This window comes from Chanodichthys erythropterus, chromosome 3 (genome assembly GCF_024489055.1).
Source record: "Chanodichthys erythropterus isolate Z2021 chromosome 3, ASM2448905v1, whole genome shotgun sequence".
In the NCBI taxonomy this organism is placed as follows: Eukaryota; Metazoa; Chordata; class Actinopteri; order Cypriniformes; family Xenocyprididae; genus Chanodichthys; species Chanodichthys erythropterus.
In genome coordinates this window covers 20,555,239-20,576,264 of record NC_090223.1, presented here as the reverse complement: position 1 = coordinate 20,576,264, position 21,026 = coordinate 20,555,239, and the positions used below count along the sequence as shown (strand labels likewise).

General features: G+C 37.3%; 2 protein-coding genes across 3 annotated transcripts in view; one reads left to right on the top strand and one right to left on the bottom strand.

The window, feature by feature from the left end:
• vasnb (vasorin b) overlaps positions 1-20,954 on the top strand; it is a 28,813-nt gene extending 7,859 nt beyond the window's left edge. The window contains exons 2-4 of one of the 2 annotated variants that reach the window (XM_067381283.1): positions 2,042-2,107; positions 11,816-11,895; positions 17,264-20,954. In XM_067381283.1, the coding sequence (XP_067237384.1) occupies positions 17,294-19,309 (2,016 nt within the window). In that variant the 5' untranslated portion in view covers positions 2,042-2,107; positions 11,816-11,895; positions 17,264-17,293 and the 3' untranslated portion in view covers positions 19,310-20,954. The remainder of the gene's footprint in view (positions 1-2,041; positions 2,108-11,815; positions 11,896-17,263) is intronic. The other variant, XM_067381282.1, reaches the window with a different exon arrangement.
• coro7 (coronin 7) overlaps positions 1-21,026 on the bottom strand; it is a 173,115-nt gene that overhangs the window by 46,289 nt on the left and 105,800 nt on the right. The window lies entirely within an intron of this gene.

Here is a 21,026-nt window from a genome sequence, read left to right as displayed (position 1 = left end):
TTGCCTTTACTGTCACTTTTTACTGTTCAATTTAAAGTGACATTGCTGAATAAAAGTATTAATTTCTTAAAAAAAAAAAAAAAAATCTTACTGACCCTAAGAACTAACATTCCCCTCTTTACGTCAGAGGACTTTACTGTCTGATTTGCATCTTTTGGAAATATGACACTTAAAGTCATTTTGTTGTTTAAAAGGTTGGGTAAATTTATGACTTCCATTGAGAAGCCACATGATAAATTCCTTTGCATGAAGATATTTGATTAGTTTCTGTATAAACACAGAAAATTATACAAGTCAAATAAACAACCTGGTCATCACAGATGTGTTGAAAGGACCGTCAAAGAGTCACACACGATGTGGCCTGAGGCAGATGAGGAAAACTAGAGGAAAACAGGTTGTGCGTGTGTGTTTTGGATGCGGTTTGATCAGATAACACACCCCTATGCACGGTACAACATCAGAAAATCACTTCTCTCCCCTCGCCATGTCAGTCAGAGAACTGTTTTCATCCTCTAAGTAATGACTTACATGTTATTCTTTGAAGTATCTTGGAATACCATGTAAGTATAAATCTCACAAAACCTGTCAGGGTCATATTTCACTCCTAAATAAAAAAGAAAAGAAATGACATATATCATTCTGGCTACCATGATATAAAAACAATAATATATTATTATTTAAATTGTAAAATATTCATATATATCATGATAGTATATGTGTTGTATAAATGGAGAAAGGCGTTGAATTGTAATACAAATATTGAATAAATATAAAATAATGCAATATTGTATTCTTTTCTTTGAATTTTGAATATGGGCTGGAATATATATATATATATATATATATATATATATATAGATATATATATATATATATATATATAAAATGATACATAATTCATGATATATAATTAAACAGTTTTACATTTGAGGGAATAACTGGATCATTGTTAGATTTAGCTCACTTCTGGGGACAATTTTGCAACCAGAATAAACAACACACAGAATAAAATAAACAGAAGCTGCTTCTGAGATGACTGAACATGAAGACAGAAACAGCAAATGAATTAACAGAAACAACATGAATACACATGAGACCCTTGTTGCACGGGTATATTTGTAGCAATAGCCAACAATACATTTTATTGGTCAAAATTATCGATTTTTCTTTTATGCCAAAAATCATTAGAATAAGTAAGGTAAAGATCATGTTCCATGTAGGCAATTTGATATATTTACAGTAAGGATATGCATTGCTAAAGACTTCATTTGACAACTTTAAAGGCGATTTTCTCAATATTTAGACTTTTTTGCACCCTCAGATTCCAGATTTTCAAATAGTTGTATCCCGGCCAAATGTTGTCCTATCCTAACAAACCATACATCATATTCAGCTTTCAGATTTTGACTGGTTTTGTGTCCATGGTCACATATTATAACACATCTGAATCGATACTGCAGGACAGTGACTGCGAGTGAAGCTGTCAGCCTGCATTCCTGCACTAAGTGTGTGTGTGTGTGTGTGTGTCAGATAAACACTCTGGACAGCCTGCATCGCTTCACTCGACTCCATTCAACACCTCTCGAATCTCCACTTCTAAAGACTGCAGCTCGCTTTCTTTCCATTACAAACAAGCTGACATTGCCGTAACCGGCAGAATTCCTGCTCAACCGCTATTACCTAAAATCTCCACATCACATTTACATTCATGCACTTAGCAGATGCTTTTATTCAAAGCAACTTAGAAAGAGGAACAAAATCAAATCAATGCTTTAAGCACATGTGAAGAAAACATGTAAGAATGTGCAAAATACAAAGGAAGTAGTCAAAGAAAGCTTAATACTAAAAACCAGAAGAACAGCACTAATAAAGAGAGGGGGGTGATCGTTCATCTGTGGGACACAAACATGCAGACAGGCCTGTGCGTGCACCCTCTTATCCCCCCAAAATACACTTCCTGAAGCATTCCAGCCCAGACCTAAAGTCGGACAAACAGCTGTGTGACGCTTACTGAACCTTTGACCTTCTCCTACTATTACAGATCCAGCACAGAGAGAAGGAGACCGAGGAGAGGAGAGCCAGCGTCCCATCTTACACACACACCCTGGTGAGTCTGCACATCTACCTGTCTTCAATGCAAATGACATGTGAAAACACTTTTAGGAGCTTTGTGAGACCAACTAAAGAGGCAGAATTGAGGAGATGCTGAAACGATCTGGCACATGCAACTTCCAAAACCATACATTTGGCTTGAGTTGTAGCAAAAAACCCCACAAAACATCCCGTCTCAATAAAACCCCCTCTGAAATTAGATTGAAAGCTTAATGAAAAGTTGTTTAGTAAGTAAATGTGTGTTTGTGTGTGTATGTGTAAGCTTTAGTTTGAACCCGTGCTGCTCAAGGTCAGGACCAACTCAAATCGAACACACCTGAACCAGCTAATCAGGGTCTTTGGGTTCAGTGGAAAATTACAGCGCACTCTTTTTCAATTTGCATGCTTATACATGTACATAATTTGCTGGCAATGAAAAGTACAAATGTTTGAGTATGTAGTAACCCAGCTAACAAAAATATGTCTAAGAAAATGTTCCCATTTAGTTATGAAAACATTATTTCGGAATGTTCTAGTGTTGTCAAAAGTATTGACGTCGATACAAAGTCGATACTGAAATTTAAAAAATGTGACGCTTTGAGTGGATTCATAAACACCTCTGATTGGCCCTTGTGTTCACGCGCTCAACAGATATGTCTGTGATTGGCTACAATGATCAACGCTTCAAAAACATGTTGTAAATAGACACCGTTGATACTCTTAGTTGACCAACTGCTTAGACCGATACACATGGGAGCGTTTGAAAGCAGGCGTCTATCAGCGGATATATTAGGGATCCACTGATAGACGGCTGTTTTCAAACCCTCCCATGCGTTGATCATTGTAGCCAATCACAGACATATCTGTTGAGTGCGTGAACACAATGGCCAATCAGAGGTGTTTATGAATCTGCTTAACAGCACTCAAAGCATCACATTTGTAAAAATTCAGTTTAAAATTTTTGAAAACACTACAATATTTTTTAAAAACCTTTTCTTGGTTCTGCAAACATAAGAGAAAACATTAATGGAAATTCCATTTGATCATTTTGCAAACATTATGATTCATTTTAAATGTTCTGAAACAAGTAGTTAGTAATGTTTAAAAAAAAAAACATTAGATGAATGTCAAACTAAAACGCTTCAGAAAAAACATTCCTTGAATGACGTATACAGTAAATAACCTTTTTGCACTGATGTTTTGAGAATGACAATGTAACACTGTACAAACTTTCTATTAATGGAAGAATGTTTGTTCATAATAACTTTGAGAGAACCTTGCCAAAACATTAGCCACATTTCTGAGAATGTTCCCTGTTAGCTGAGAAAACTGTGTCAATAATGGGACAAATTACAGTGCCATTAAAAAATTATATCTTGATACCACAGACACCTTTATCGCATACTTCCAAAATGATCTTTAAAAATAGCTGCAAGCACAGAGTTTTCAACATGCTATGATTTGGAATGCACTAAACATAATCTCACAGAACTACTATTGGGATTCAGTTTAGATCTCCAGGAACAGGATGCTTGAAAGTTTTCAAAGAGTCCAGTGTGCGCTTGAGCTGTCAATAGTGAAAGCTGGCTATAATCGCCCCCCTGGTGTGGTTGAGTTTGTAAAAAGTGAGTGTGTCTCATCAAGCATATCTGCACAGCCTGACCGAGCATGTAGCAGCACTCAAGCCTTAAGCTCTTTTAGAAGATGGGGGTTTGTGTATTGTACCGCCTGAGGTGGGACAAGGGTTTATAAAACCCAACTAACTCCCTTCGCCCTGTCATGGCCTGTTCCAACAGCCCGGCACATGCCTCAGGTCACTCATTAATTTATATCCTGTTCCCCCTTGACCTAGACACAGGAGATAGGGCTCAGCAATAATGATAAAAAATACTATTTAATATTTTCATGTATATGTATATGTATTATATTATATATATATATATACATATATATATATATGTGTGTGTGTGTGTGTGTGTGCATGTGCAATATATACATACATACATACTATATACTGTGCACACACAAAGTAACAAAGTATATACTTTTATTATTTACGATTAATCACATCTAACAAACATTTGTTAATATATAATATGCATGTGTATATATATATATATATATATATATATATATATATATATATATATATATATATATATATATATATATATATATATATGCACACATATACAGTACATACACAAACACACTTTTATGTAAATAACTAGTTAGATGCGATTAATCGTTTTGATAGCACTAATATATAGTATTCTATGTCATACAAAAATGTAAATGCTTATGTATAAAAACCTTATTGTTGAGCCCTGTAAGTAAAGATAAAAAGACAAAAAGAAAGAGATGGACAAGGCAATTACATGTTGTTCATGTACGTACACACAAATATTCCTGCAACTAAAGGAATTTCGATCTGTCTCAAATGGTATGAAATTCTTCGCTCTCTGGAAGCGTGTCAACACTTCTGTTGTCTTTTAGTATAAAAGCTGAAGTTGACGTTACTCGATACTCCCGCACATAGTGACATCCTGCTCATATTTGTTTTACGCTGAGCCTGCGAGTGTTTCTCTACATTCTGTATCCAGTTCCCCCTTGTGTACACACTACGGTGTGTTAGTGTTTGGAAAAGTTGCTCGAGCAGCCCTCAATCGTCTGCCTCGTTTGCGCAAGAGTAGAGCCAAGGTGTTCAATTAGACTTAGCTTACACAACGTGACTTACAGCACAATGCTAAGATTTACCTAACCTAAAAACAGACCCTTTCACGTGAACAAACACCCTGCATTTATGTCCAGATGTTTACACTCAAATACAAGACTGTAATAGATGTGCCACTCTGTGTGCTTTAAGTGTTAGTGAGGTATGACGGATATAGAGCATGTGCTTTCCATCCAACCGTTGGCGAGAGGCCGCTTGTGCACGACAAGGGCCGATCTTGGTGTGCTGAAGGATGGGTGAATGTGAAGAGACTCATGGGATTGGTCAAATTGAATGTTTAAAGCAGGGCAGAGTGTTTCTAGAGCACTTGGTTAGCATGTCTGAAGGTATTGGGAAAGAAGAGATCATTTCACACCTGCACAAAAAAAAAAAAAATTTTTTTTTTTTTTTTTTTACATATTTTCTAGTGCAAATATCGAAACATTCTTGAATCAAGATACATTTACTTGAGAAGCAAAATGACGATATAAAGTCATCAAAATTAAGAGACTTTATGCTCAAAACAAGAACAAATATCTGCCAATGGGGTCAAAAAAAATCTTACATTCCCTCTGAATGAAGTTGTTTTTTTGACTCCATTGCAGATATTTTTTCTTGTTTAAACTAAAAACTCACTTAATTTAAGTGATGTCAAAAAATTAATCTGAATTTAGATTTCTTTTTTTTTTTCATAAAACAAGACAAAATATCATAAACCATTTTGCTTTTCAAATATGTAGAAATATCTGCCAATGGGGTCTGAAAAATAAACTTACATTCCCTCTGAATTTAGTTATTTTTATTCTTAAACTCACTTAATTTTGATACATTTTTCAGAAAACGAGACTTAATGTTGTATAAGTCATTTTGCTTCTCAAGTAAATGTATCTTGATTTAAGTACGTTGGGATATTTGTACTGGAAAAGAAGTGAGTAAAAAATCACCTTTTTCAATGCACAAGTCGCTCTGTGAGTGTAGGATACATGAGCAATAGAAAGTGTTGCGGGTGGCAACATGTTGATAGGCCTGATGTACTTGCATGGATGGTAACCAAAGTCCCTATCTGGTGGCGCGTCTATCTCACACATCTCGGCTGTCTGCGGGGTCTTTTACCCAAACAATGTGCTCTATTGTAATCCATGAGCCAACAGACGGATCCGCATGTCATGTTTATCTTTTCCACGTGTGTAAGACGTTCATGTGTGTGTGGGGGGGTTCTGGAAAATGGCCCCAGGGCTATCAGACTCGAAAAATCACCAACGGAAAAGCAGCAAGTTGCACAAGCAAGGTTATCGTGGCCAAATATCACAGTTAGCTGGAATGAGGAAAAATGCAGCCTTCCAGATGCTGTCATCAGCAACACATAAAGACATTCCTAGACAATTACATGTTCTGATGCGTTCTTGGCTTTCAATAGACCAGTCAGCGCTCATGTGATGTGGCCAAGGTGCTTGTGATGAGAATCTTGAGAATGGCAAGTGTCTTCTTCATATCTGACATCTGCGACATTTCGAAAACGGCCACCAAGTAAATTTCCACTTAAAAAAATTGACTTTGTACATCTCATGAAAGTCACATTTCACCCACTCAAAAAATAAAATAATATTTAAATTAAACATTTTCTTAAGGATAAAAAAAAAAAAAAAAAAATCTTAGTTTTAAATCTTAAAAATATATAGGGAGCCATTTCTTGCACATTACTGTAATGCTGTGGACACTAAATGACTTGCCTAAGGTAAATGTAATGCTACGTAAGATATTATTCTCTGATCTTTCTGCGGTTGAAACACCGGTTGAGAGATTACACGCATATCTAGATTGTCTGTTGTTCTTCTTCTGCGCTTTTAACAGAGGTAAACAGCATTGTATTACCGCTCGCGCCCCCATCTGGATTGGAGTGTGGATCGTCTGTGACTGACTGTATTCGTCGTCTGACTGCACGCACCGAACCATGACGTCCATACTGTTCGGTTCAGGACAAATTCATGTACCGTGACTAGGGCTGGGCGATATATCGAATGCTTTTGTCACGCGCATTTCGTCAGTAAAACCGGTTCCTTGATTGCCGCTAAATCGCCATCACCTGCTTTCAAATGGAGCGGCATTTAATAGACAGAGCCGTAGATCACTGATAAGACACACAATATCACGTTCAATATCGATATGAATCGCCGTCGATATTGAACGTGATATTGCGTGGCTTTTCAGTGATCTATGGCTCTGTCTATTAAATGCCGCTCCATTTGAAAGCAGGTGATGGCGATTTAGCGGCAATCAAGGAACCGGCTTTACTGACGAAATGCGTGCGACAAAAGCATTCGATATATCGCCCAGCCCTAACCGTGACACCCCTAATATACACATACTTAGTGTACAGATAGAGACCCAAAAGACAATGAATGTTAGTGTATTTCACAGTAGTGTCTTTTGTTTCTGCAATGATGCTTTAGTTGTCTCTCAATAGACGGCTGTTGCGTGTTAGCGTAATGTATTGTGTAACTAACATAATAAACAAAATAACGCTGATCGTGGGCTAATGATTACTCTGATAGAGGAACTGTCAGTGTGAGAGATTCAGATATGTATTTTGACCTGCTGCACCAACAGTAAACATGTTCGCATGTGTAAAAAGGCACGCGTGACATGCCCAGCTAAGAATGTGTAGCATTTACCTGCTGGCGACTTTTGCTGTCCGTCCCAAATAATTTGCATAAGTGATGTTATGGATGAAGAGCTGAAGTTTATGCTAATTTGTATGTGTGAAACCCACAGAAGCTACAAGTAACCACTATTTGCTTAAGTGATTCTTATCAAAAAAACAATATAAAAAGGAAGCTTGCCCACGCTCGCTTGCTTGAATGACAGAACAGGTAAAGTCACTTCAAACGAATGTTTGGAGTTACAAGCAAGTCACAGAGCGATACAGAGGAATTCAACACACACTGGGTTACAAAAGTTCATCCTCTCTTAACCCAGCAACCTTCATATTATCTTTTGTATTTGGCTGTTGTGTCTGTGTTGAAGCCATCGCAGCTGTGGACGCTACTCTACTTCCTCTCTGGTCCGGCGGGGCCTCACACACATTAACGCTTCATTTCAGACCTCAAGACTGCATGTTCAACACCACAGCACCTTCCTGACACTTAAAGGGACAGTTCACCCTCAGTGAACGCTCTGGCATCATTTACTCACCCTCATGCCGTTCCAAACCAGCATTGCTTTCTTCTGTCAAACACAAAAGATGAGGTTTTGAAAAATGGCTTGGACTCCAAGTATCTTCTTTTATGTTTCACAGATGGAAGAAAGTCATGCAGGATAGGAACGTCATGAGAGTGAGTAAATGACGACAAAACTTTAATTTTTGGCTTCAAACACTTCGTTTGGCTTCAAACACGGCTCGTTTTTGCAGAAAAAAATATATTCTTACTTAGTATTTTTGTCTTGTTTTCCAGTACAAATATCTAAACATTCTTAAAATATAGATACAATTACTTGAGAAACAAAATTACTGAAGATATTAAATCTTATTTTCTAAAAAAAACAACAACAACAAATTTATCAAAATTAGCGAGTTTTCGTTTTTCTGTTTTTTCATTGTGCATTTTGCATTTGTAAATAAATGTATCTTGATTTAAGAATGTTTAAACATTTGTACTGGAAAACAAGAAAAATACTACTTTGTTTTGACTTAATTTTGTAAATTTTGTTGCATCATTAATGGTCACATCACCCTATTTTCATTTTAATGAATGTCTTATTGGCACTTCAAACTGTCAGTCTTTTAAAAAAGAAAATGACATTATTGACCAACTTCGCTGGCTAGCTATTATGTGCACTTCAAAGGCTGCCACAGATGACCGCTGTTCCTGTGTAACCCGAGTAAACCTGTAAGGTCCTGTATTTATCTGTCACTGAGTGACTTGTGACCTCTGCAGACCTTTGGAACAAATCAAACGATCTCAGATCTGATTTTAATCTATGCATGTTAGATAATGAGATTTATGGCAGTGTAGACACTCAAACTGATTTATAGCAATCCTTATCAAAAATAAGATACTAACTTGTGGATCTCATGACTATGGAAAGCCATTTCCACCACATAGGAAAAATAACCATGCCTAGGTAAATCATAATTATAATATAAAAGTCATGTTTATAAATTATAAACAGTCAAAGTATGTCAATTTACTTTTGGTCATAAATATCTAAGAATTTTGACTTTACATAAAATATTTAGAAGAATAATGACCATTTATCATTCTTTTTATCTTAACTTATAATTTAGACATTTTATATCATAATTAACTTCATATCAACTTGTCGTAATTATGACTTTTTATATATAATTTTGACTTTTTGTCAATTTTGACTACGTAATAATTTATGACTTTTTATATCATAAATGACATATAATCTTATCTCATAACTGTCTTTTATGTCATAATTTAGATTTATCTCATAATTTTGACTGTAATAATTTATGACTTTTTATAATTTGGTCTTTTTATATCATAAGTGACGTCATAATTGACTCCTCATAATTTCAACTTATGTCATAATTATGACTTTTTATCATTTTTATCTCATAATTTAGACTTCTCATAATTTTGACTGTAATATATATATTTTTTTATATAATTTAGACTTTTTATACCATAATTGACTTGTTATAAGTGACTCATTTATAAATCCCATTTATCACTTGTCAGTTTCGGCTTTTAATGTCACGATTATGATTTTCTGTGTCATAATTATGATTTACCAAAGCTTGACTTGTTTTTATGTGATGAAACTGGGCTTCTATACATTTCACACAGAGTGCCTTCATAGAAAGCTAATCTCAATGAAGAATCTCTCTGAAATGGAGGTGCGCTGACAGCAGGGCTGTGAGATCATTGATCAAGGATATAAGGGCAAGCATGCATCAAGACAGACACAAACAAATGCAAACTAACAAGTGAGCATATTTGCTAGAAGCCTGACATCTGACCTCAGCAGCAGATGCAATGCTAATTCCTCAGAGCAAGTGCTTGTAAATCCATTTCCTTTTGGATTGCTTACTCTAAAGTGCACAGCAGACATCTGCATTCTGTCCTTCCCTTCCTTTCCGGCCGCCCACGTGCCTCGTCTCTGGAGAAGCACGCAGCGTCCCGGCTGCAGTCTGGCACGGGCCACGGCGTCTGCACAGGCACACGACTAGAGCGTTGAGTTTCGATGCAACCCCGAGGGTGACAACAGGCTCAAAGCACCTGCTTGCGCTCGGGACTGTAACACAAACCTGCAGTGAACCCGCAGTGAAACATCTCTCTCTGATGTTGGAGGCTGCGCAAAAAAAAAAAAAAAAAAAAAAAAAGGACCCGATGATATCCGGTTGCAGCCAAAACACAGAGTCCAGACAAGCCTCCTGCATCCTACAGACATACAACTAATTGAACGTGAACACTGTTGATTCTTTGTTTCTTAAATGAGTGTGTCAGGCTGAGGTTGTGGGCAAAGATGCTTATCAGCACCACCATGAAAGATCTGGAGGATCGTATTCAATGCATTCACTATGAGTGCAGCTGATGTAGATGTTAAGGGGATATGCAGCAAGGGTTATGCGTCCCTGTCCATTTAATTAGACTGGATTTTAAAGGAATAGTTCACCCAAACATGAAAATGTTGTCATTCAAACTTTCTGCATTATGATAAAATGATGTACAAGAACTAATGCTCTTAGGCAAAATTATTTATTACATTTAAGAATATTTATTGTTATAAGATACTGAAATTATATATATTATTTATTATTTGAATATATGTGACTAAATTATGAGATAAAAGAATTATAAATGGTAATTATTCTTTTAAATATTTTATTTAAAAAGTCTTAAAATTAAGAGATAATTGACAAAAAGTAAATTGAGAAATTTTGACTTTTTAATGTTATAAATTATAAAAAGGACTTTTTATATTATAATTATTATTTACTTAGGCATGGTATTATGAGATCCACAAGTATGATTTTAATAATTAATAATTTTTTTTTAATATATTTTAATTAAATGTATGGGGTTTTTTTTTTTAGAATTTTAAAATATGTAATATATTATTAGATAAAACTATGTTTAAATGTGACTAAATATAATGCTAATACATTCAGATTGGTTGTTTAATTATTCATTAAATTATTTTATTAAATATGTATATTTAATTTTGTAAAATTTAAAATCATTTAATATTATATTCATTATTAGATCTTACTGTATTTGAATATATATATATATATATATATATATATATATATATATATATATATATATATATATATATATATATATATATATATATATATATATACTTTTAATTTAATTTATTTAATTTAATTAAAATATATATATTTAAGAATATTTACATTTATAAATAAATACTAGATTTATTATTAGATCTTGAAAATATGTGACTTTGAAGGACTTCAATTTCATTCGGTCACACAAAAAGCAAATTTATTACAAGTGAAAAGTCATAAAGACTATCTTTATGGTCAATGTATAATTTTCCTGATATGAAAATAGTTTCTCCTTTTGGAACAACATGAATGATGAATTTCATTTTGGGTGAACTTTTCCTTTAACTCTCATCACCATGTAAAAAAGCTTTGCTTTTATTCAGTCTGCTCCATTCAGGACTCTCTTTTATGTTTTCCGCAGACAGTAATGACAGTGTCATGCTCTTACCCGGGTCACGGCTGTAAATCCTAAACCAAAAGAACGCTATTCTTCAAGCTATTCTTCTCTCAAAAATAAGAAAAAAGAGAGGTAGAGCGCAGACGTTTGTATGGATGTCTGTACTTGTGAAAACAAAAGCGTCCTAGTTGTCCATCAGTGCATCACTCAGCATTACCTTTAGCTTTGATGTGTCTTTTTTGTTGTGGTCACATGAATATATGAGAGAGCGAGCGAGTGGTTAACCTAGTGAACTTGAGATGAAGGCCATCACTGATGATGTTCTTGCTTTCTTTGTCCTATTTAGAACACAATCCACTCTACTCAATTTGATTACTACACACTCCTCAACAAAGGCAAAAAACCCCACAACATCAAGTTTAGCAGGTATAGTCACATTACATAACACCGAAACGCTTCCTGTAAACTGTACCAGATAAAAGAGGCATGTACAAACTGACAAGCTTCTGTATGAAGGTCTACTCATCTTGGATGCATCTCACTCAGCTCCCTAGTTTACTAGGTCATGAATCTGTATATAGTGTACACAAATTCAGGCACTGGTAAGGACAGTAAGGATGCTGGCTTACTACACATTGGGAGACTGATGACTCTATTTCTGATGACATCTTCATTGTACATCATCACTACTGGTATTTATGAACAATAGCAGAGCTGATACCTTTCTGACATTATCTGTCAATGTTATTTAAAGTACATTATGATAATACTTTGTTATGTATACGTGCAACATTTCAGCTGTAAATGTATTATGAATGTCATATTATGTTCGTTGCCTATCTAGCGATGTATGTTTATGCTGAAATATAATTAAATTATGGTTTTTATTTTAAAAAACATCTATCTCGAGTCTCAATCTGTGTATTGAGTTGGCTCAGGTGATTTATGTTCTGCACTACAGAACTTCCGTTAAGGGAACATAGTTGGCATCTTTTTCGCAGTGTATTGTGGGTCTTTTTAGGGAGCGAATGTTTCAGTGTTTTCATTTTGCGATTGAGACAGCCCTTAAAATGGCCAACAGTGCCCTGACTACTGAACTAGGGAGCTGATTGAGACGCACGCATGGTTTGTATTTTGTACATTTCCCTGCTGCTGTCATGAATCAGTGTTTTGTGGCCATGTACTCTTACATTGAGGGATGGTACTGGTGCAACATGGGTAAAAGGGGTTCCAGCTGCGGTCAGGTGAGGCAGTTAACAGGAAGTCTTCCCGTTTCATCTCACAGAGACATTCATGTGGGTGTTAGGGGTTAATGAATCTACTCTAAATCTAGAAAGAGCTCACTAACTGTAAACTACTAAAAATATCTAAAGTAACTGATGTTCAAATCTTATACAATAAAATACTATGATACGCCATTATCAGCCTCAGTCAATAAAAAAATATATTTTATAAACTATATGTTATTAGTAACTTTACAAATAAAAATTAGGGACCAAATTTTTTTTTTATTTACAGCCAATATGTTCTCATATTTGATCCAAATCAAGTATTTTGGAACCTATAACACTCAATGCTTATTTGGTCAGGAGTGAAGGTGCTTCCACAACTCCTGCCTAACTTCCTGGATTGCACATTACTTCTCCACCTCCTTTCCCTCAGCCTCTCTCCTGCTTCAGAGCACATGAGCCTCGTTCTGAAGATAAGAGCTCTTGACACGAGTCTGCTGGCGTCCACTTCACTCTCTCGGTTTCTGGCATCTACCACCTCCACAGCCCCTGCTGACGAGGCCATTCTTCTCTGCCTCTCTCTTCATTTCTCGCAGTTGTTTTCTTTGCTTTTACATTATGAAAAGAGCTGGAAAGACAACAAAAGACTTTCCCAACAACTTGTGCACGTTCACACTTTTTTTCCTGGAAGAAGCCTTGAGCAGTAACGACCTTATCAACAGCTTTCTATTTAAATCAACACATTTTCAATGGCAAATACATATCTTTAAATAGTCCCATGAGGAGATATGCAAAGCACCAGCTGGTCGAATGACACGTTGACAGCGAAAAGGGGGAACTGAAAAAGATAGAGAGACCTTGGTAACACTTTACAATAAGGTTTTATTAGTCATCTATTAGTCATTGTTAGTTCATGTTAACAGATGTTATTCATAAAAAATGTCTGGTGGACTAGTGGGGTGCAGGAAGAAAATAAAAAACGAAAAAGCAACGTAGAGCCAATAGTTGTCTGTAATGACAGCTTCATCACATAGACGTGACAGGTCAGCCGCTCTGTCTGACTTAATGCCACACAGCAGGAGAGTCACTCAGAGCAGATCTGAGAGCTTTAGGTTAATCCCTGAGAGGTGCTTTTTATCTGCAGCTTGATAAGATGCAGGCCGCTGGAGGGAAGGAGGAAGACGGAGTATCTCTATGTGCTGGATGGGGGTTTATCTGAGATCAGGCTAAACTCCCACTTCGTGTGTCTCTGTCGGCTGAATAGATTGCTTCTTGTGATGGTTTGGAATGATGCAGAGTAGGATAAACACTGGCCAAAATTAAAAATGATGTTTAGGCAACAGCTTTATCTTCATACCTGCCCAATCTTTCCACCAGATGCTTCCCTTCACTCAGAGTCGCTGTTACTTCACAAGCTACAGTAGATAAACTACATTCAAGCTATCCTTTAAAAAAGAGTTGCAAGTCAAAATAAAATAAAATAAATACTAGGGCTGGAAATTTGAAGACAGTTTGGAATATATCCACCCATGTGTGAAGCGACAGAGTATTATCCCCTTGATCCTAGTGTGCACTAGCCCCTGTGCCCTACACACTGCCTTCTGATCTTTCTATCAAGCTCGGCTTTCTTAAAGTTCAGGAAGGGAGGACTGAGGTTTTACATGATCCTCATTCATCTATCAGGTCCAGCAGGTCTCTCTTCACATGCCAGATGATGCTGTGAAACACTACGCCACAGTCTGAATGCTTTGTGCTGGCTGAGGGACGGAAGTGGACTTTGCCCCCTGACTGCAAATCTATCACAGAAAGCCTCTTTCTTTTCCTCATTCTCTGTTTTTCTTTCTTGTATGTTGTATCCACTTTCCCTTCATGTTTAAAAACACCACCCTGATGTTCGGCTGGCTTATCTTTGCGTCTTTCCCTGGTTTACGCCTTATTTTCATCGCTTATACTCTCAGTCTTTCATCTTTTATTAGTGCTTCAATCTTCTTTATATGCCCTTTTAAGTCTACAGAATTTTTTAGAATCTCTTCTCATTCACTGTAAAAACGAGTAGTGAAATTAATGAAATGAATTTATTTCACTCAAATAATAATGAAAGTTCATTGTACTTAATAGATAAAGTTGTGTGAACTCAAAATGTATAAAATTTATTTTGTCCCCCTCTAATATCACACAAGTTCAATTCACAACATTCCCACGGTACTCTGAGAGCCAAACACCATGGGACGGTGGCAACCTATGACCCCCTCTTGATTAACTGCCCATAAACCACTGTGCTCCACCTGTTATCAGGTTATCTGGAAGGTCTGCGTGTTTTTTTTCCATCATTGCCTCTAGTAAAACAACTAATCAGGTCTCATGGACCGTAAAGCGCTATGCATCACTGAATGGAGACCAGCGAGAGCTTTCTGGTGAAGGAAACGGTGCACGTTTTACTCTTTCTAGAACAACAGGTATACGGCGTCAAAACGTCAGAAAGTGCAAAGCCAATACTAGTGGATCAATATCAGTGCCCGAACATAACAAAGCACTGTCTTTAATGCCCTTTTGAACTATATGTGATCTTTTCCATGTACTGACATTTTTTTTTTTTTTTTGCTTTGTGCTGAGTAAAAGTTTCATTAAACAGGAAAAATAGGCAGACGGACCAAACAGCGCACACGTAATAAGCAGAGGATTAGTTTCAGAAAAATATGCGTGTGCTTGGCAGCAGTCCCAAGCTTTTTTTCCTTTATTTGCACAGAGCGTCAACTAAACCCACTGTCTAAAGACAGATGCTTGCATCACAGTCAGCAAGTCAGTGAGACAGAACAACAGGAATGTCTAAACCTGCTCCACTGCTTTTTAGACATAGAGGGAAGAAAATGGCAAAATGCAGGCAAATCATCTCTCTCTTTCTCAGGATGACTGTCCCGGATGTACTTATAGGAAATCAAATGTGTTGCTGATGGTGGTGACGTTAATGGTGACGGTGGTTTCCTTATCACATACAAACTGGTATTGTGAGGTGTGTCAGGCTACAACGTTTACATAAAGATACTTCATAGAAGCACTGTATCACTGTATCACACATATCTATGATATGTATCAAAACCATACAGCAAAACCACGGTTGTCCTAACTAAAACTAAATTCATTAAAAATAATGCATGACTTCCATGCACTGTCAGCAAGAATGCATCTTAAAATATAATCAAAAAACATGCAGATGTTATTACTAAGATCTTTAGAAACGTTCATTGACCTCACAACAAGAATAACAACTTTCTATCAGCCAACACAGAATAAAATATGTCCAAAAAAAGGCTAACTAGATTCTGAGATGTTTCCTAAATAACTGCAGAAGAGTGCAGAGATCACCAGGAGGACATTGAGAGTGATGCTTCAATAATGTAGCAGGAGGGAACATAATGAACCTACTATCTCTCTGTACTGTCCAATAAAACTGAGTGAGAGAATTTCACCTCAGCATGAACTTCTAACGAAACCCCCCCACACTGTCCAGGAGAGAAACAGAAGGAGGAAAAACGTAAGGGAGAACGAAACGTCTCCACCCCTACTTTCAAGGCCAGATACTGCAGCGACTGATCTCATAGGACATGATAAACTGTTTCCCCAGCTCACTTCAGTCTCCTAGCTTCATATCCCTTTATCTTTCTTTTTCTCGCTCTCCTCCCTGACTCTCACGTTCCTCCCTAAAGGTGTCTAAGCTCATCTGATGAGCTCTGTGTCTGGTGTTCAAGGTCAAGTTTTCAGGTCCAAAAAATTTGGGCTTGATTGTTCGAGGGATTGGTGTGCACCAGTGAATCTCTTGATATTAATATAAAATGAATGAATATTAAATGACTGAATGTTTGTAGAAAGACACAAAGTGGACAAACCACTCCCAATAGAGACAATTAAATTACTTGTGAATTACTGTGCAACAATGATTTAGTAAATGTTCTGTAAACTATGATGGAACTAAATGTTCATGAAACAGTTGCAATTAGGTGATTTGTGGGTAGAACGGTGCACAAAACATGATAGACAATAGACAGGATGTTCATTAGGGCACTTATTATATAACATTCAACCATTCCTGAAAGAGTACTTCATAAGATACAAAATGTTTCTTTTGATAAACAAAGAAAAATAAGGTCAACATCACCCTGAAGTCCAGTATAAGGTTCCAGTAGGCATGTACATCACTACCACTATCTATTGTTTGAGTACAACTATGTCAAGAGATCTCGCCTTTGATCACCCTTTGAAAGCACTTGGTCTAAAGCAACTCTTTTACTCAGCCACATAAAAAGACTGACCTCATAGATTTGGGAAAGCAGAGAAACAAAAGCCACAGCATGTACTGCAGCATTCCTTAGAGTTGCTGAGAGGAAATAATAAAAAAAAGAAGTAAATTTATCAATCAACTCAACTCCTTGCAAGTTACTTTAAAATTTCTAAACTTTGACAAAATTTAAGTGTCAAAACTGGTGTATGTTTAAATATATTTCAAAGTCAAAAAATACAATGTGAAGTTAAATGAGCAAATGTTTTACTTGTTTTTTGTTGCATTGCAGGCTTGAAGGGGTGAATGTCAAGGCAGCAACATGAAGCTCTTCCTCCCTCTACTGCTGCCCCTCCTCTTCTATCAACTCTTGTCATCCCTGGTATTGGCCAACACTTGTCCGAAGGACTGTAACTGCCCAGCCCAAGACTCCATATTCTGCTTTAGCCGCAAAGACACTAAAATGCCCAGCAAAGTTCCTACAATGGCTAAGAATCTCTATGTGTTCAAGAACGGCATTGAGTCCCTTTCCCAAGATGATTTTGTTGATTTGGATAGCCTGGAGATGTTGGATCTAAGTCAGAACAAGTTGACCGAACTGCCAGATCGCGTGTTTGAACCACTATCTTCTCTACATAACCTGGACCTGTCGGCTAACCAGATTGCTCACATATCCAAGGAAAGCTTTGCTGGACTGGAACTTCTGGAGAGGCTATATCTCTACAGCAACCTCATCGAGAGCATACATCCTGCTGCTTTTGATGGACTACAACAGCTACTGGAGCTCAAGCTGCAAGGAAACAAACTGACAATAATGCCTGCTCTGAAACTGCCCCATCTGCTTCTGCTAGACTTACGGTTTAACAGCATCCCCTCACCAGGGCCCAACGACCTCCAGACGCCCAAGTTGGAGTCACTGAAACTGGGTGGGCTGGGGCTTAGCAGTCTGAACGAGGAGCTCTTAGGAAGCTTCAAGAACCTCCATGAGCTTGACATCTCCAACAATCAGTTAACAACTTTTCCAGGAGTGTTGCGGGAAGCAAGGGGCTTGGTTGTTCTCAGTTTGGCTGGGAATCCCATTGGACCTGTGAAGTGGGAAGACTTTGAGAAACTGTCAGAGCTTGTGGATCTGGATATCAGCAATCTAAGCTTGCAAGGGTTGCCTGAGACCTTATCCCAGCTCTTTCCACACCTAGAAAGACTGTCTGTTGCGGAAAACCCTTTCAACTGCCTTTGCAATCTGGCTTGGTTTCCTAGTTGGCTGCGAAACAAGAAAATTCAGTTGGGTAGGACGGAAGAGACACGCTGCCACTTTCCTCCTTTTAATTCCGGGAAGGTGCTGGAGAGACTAGGGCACAGAGAATTCGGATGTCCGATTACCACAACTGTTACGACTCGGACAGTAAAGAGCACTGCAGTACCGCCAGCTCCGGTTACCAGTTTACCAAGTACAACTCATGCAGTTCTCCCTGCCAAACCTAGTGATAACCCCTCTACAAAAACCAATGATGACCCTCCGCCTCCCACCCCTAGTACTAGTATTGACCCAGATCTAAGATCAATCTTCTGCCCAACCAATATCTGCCTAAATGGAGGAACATGTTGGCTTGACAACGAAGCAAACTTTGAGTGTATTTGTCAACCGGGAACATCAGGGACATACTGCCAAGAGGTGGAAAACCTACCGCCCAATGACTTCCCTACAATAATCGGCACAATGGAACCTGAAATAACAGCAACATTTGTAACTAGCTCCTCTATTCTTTTGGACCTTCACCGCTACATTGATAGGAGGCCACACATCCGTGGCGTAAAGTTAACCTACAAAAACCTTTCTGGACTGGATAAACGTCCCATTCAGATCACCGTTCCACCTACCTACCCGGAGTACACGCTGCGTGGACTTCATCCAAACTCTACATATTCTGTATGTGCCAGTCCAATGGGTGAACCTGGGAGTGTGGATCGTGTATGCACAGAGGCCCAGACGGTCAGTCAGCAGCCAACTCCCACTGGAGCACGACAGGTGGACCCAAAGCTCACTACGATGCTCATCCCTGCAGTCGCCATCCTTCTTCTGCTAGTCCTAATCGCTGTGGCTGTTGGGGTAGCCTGCTACATGCACAAAAAGAAATCAAAGGGACACCCGGACTTAGAATGTGATCCATCACAGCTGGAGCTGGAGGGTATGGACAATGGGGCACTACCCCAAAAGCTAGAGATTATCTCCTGTCCGTCTACAGCGCAGAATGGCGGCTTGGACTATGAGGTGCCCTTAATGCAAGATCACTGTACTGCAAACAACAACATGAACAGTTTAAAACCCTTGTATTTCTGATTATTGCAAAAGGTTTGGGACTTACTTACATGCTAAAGCACAAATGAAACTGCTTTATAGGGTACCACCAAGGACACTAAGACCAATCACCGGCTTTTTTGGTGTCATTTAGGTTGCTCCTGGTTTAATCCTGTAAGAACATTTCTGTCAAAATGACATCCTCCTAAGTGCCTTTTATCATTTGAAAAATGGAAAGACTCTACATGCCAATCTTTCAACCAAAGATCTTTTAAAATTTTAATATGGCTGCCAATCGTAAAAAAGGAAATAAGGCTGACTGAAGAAATGTAGGTGAAATATTGATGTGTAGCACCTGTGTGCAACTCTTAGGAGCTGCACTAACTGTGAACCCGTAAGCCCTACATTTGAGTGGGCAATTGAAGATATTGAATATATAGACATCTTCAGTAACAAGGCTGACTCTTATGATGCTTTGTCTAACTGATAGACATTGATTCTTTGTTTTATATCTGTACCTTTTTTTTGTAAATGTTTTTGTACAAATATGTGACTGTTACCAGGCGGCTGCTCTTCCCCCATGTCTTGTGACTTAACAAGCAGACAAAACACCAGATTAAAAACTTTGAAGATTAAAATTTACTTGTTACCACCAAGTGAATCAAAGGCTTTAGTTTTAGAAATATGTCAGACAGTCTAAGCAGTTAAAAGTCTATCCAGACTTGAAACTAAACCCCTCCTCTATATTTTATCCCCTATCCCCCATTCCCTCCTAGAAATAGAGACAAAACTAAAGTTAAATGGAAATGGCTTATTGAAAAGCAGATTAATATACATTATGTTCTGTTGTAAAATAAATTAGTCTTGCCATATATTATTGGAAGCTACAAAATGGTGGTATCTTTTTAAAATATTTATTTATATTCCAAAAAGGGGTTGTTTCCTAGATCACTGTTCAAGACTTAATTCTGTATCAGTTTGCAAAATTAGCCTTTGCACTATTTACATTACTCGGCAGAGAGTTTTCTCTTGCAGTCATTGCCATTTTGCCTTAAAACAGATTTATATGTTCAAAAACACTAAATTGTATGTTTGGCTAGCTCGAAGCATTAGCTAAACCAGTCTAAAAACACACACTCCAACTGCCAACTCTCTAGAGCTTACTGTTAATGTGCAAGACACAATGAAAGAGCATAAAACAACCTAAAAATGACTGAGAATCATGCCGTCAGTGATCACTCTGAAATTTAAGCCACAGATTCTGTGGATTCTTAAAGGTAAAGTTTACTGCAAAATGCCAAACTGAGACAGTGAGGAGATGTGCTGATTTACCTCTGTGAGGAAATGTGTTACTATTTTAGCACTTGTTCTACAACCTGTCAAATGATGTTTCCAAAAAAATTTAAAAAAATAAATAAATCAAACAAAAATGTAAAAATGAAATTGTGCAACCTTCTGCTTAAAAGAAGAAGGGTTTGTAATTGAAAACTTTTTTTGTTTGTTTTTTTATTGTTGTTGTTGGAATATCCAAACTGGAAAAAATCTCTGCAGTATGAAGTATTGAAAATATTTGTGAATATTTTTGGTAAGATCTGCCTCTAATTTTCCCTGTTTAATTTGGGAAGCTCTTTTTTATACTTTTCTTTTGTCTATATGGAGATGTGTGTATATGTATGATGGTATTTTCAAAAGCTGCAAGTGAAAAATAAAAAAATTAAAAATGAAAATAACTTTTTTTATTCTTCTGTTTCTCGCTCAA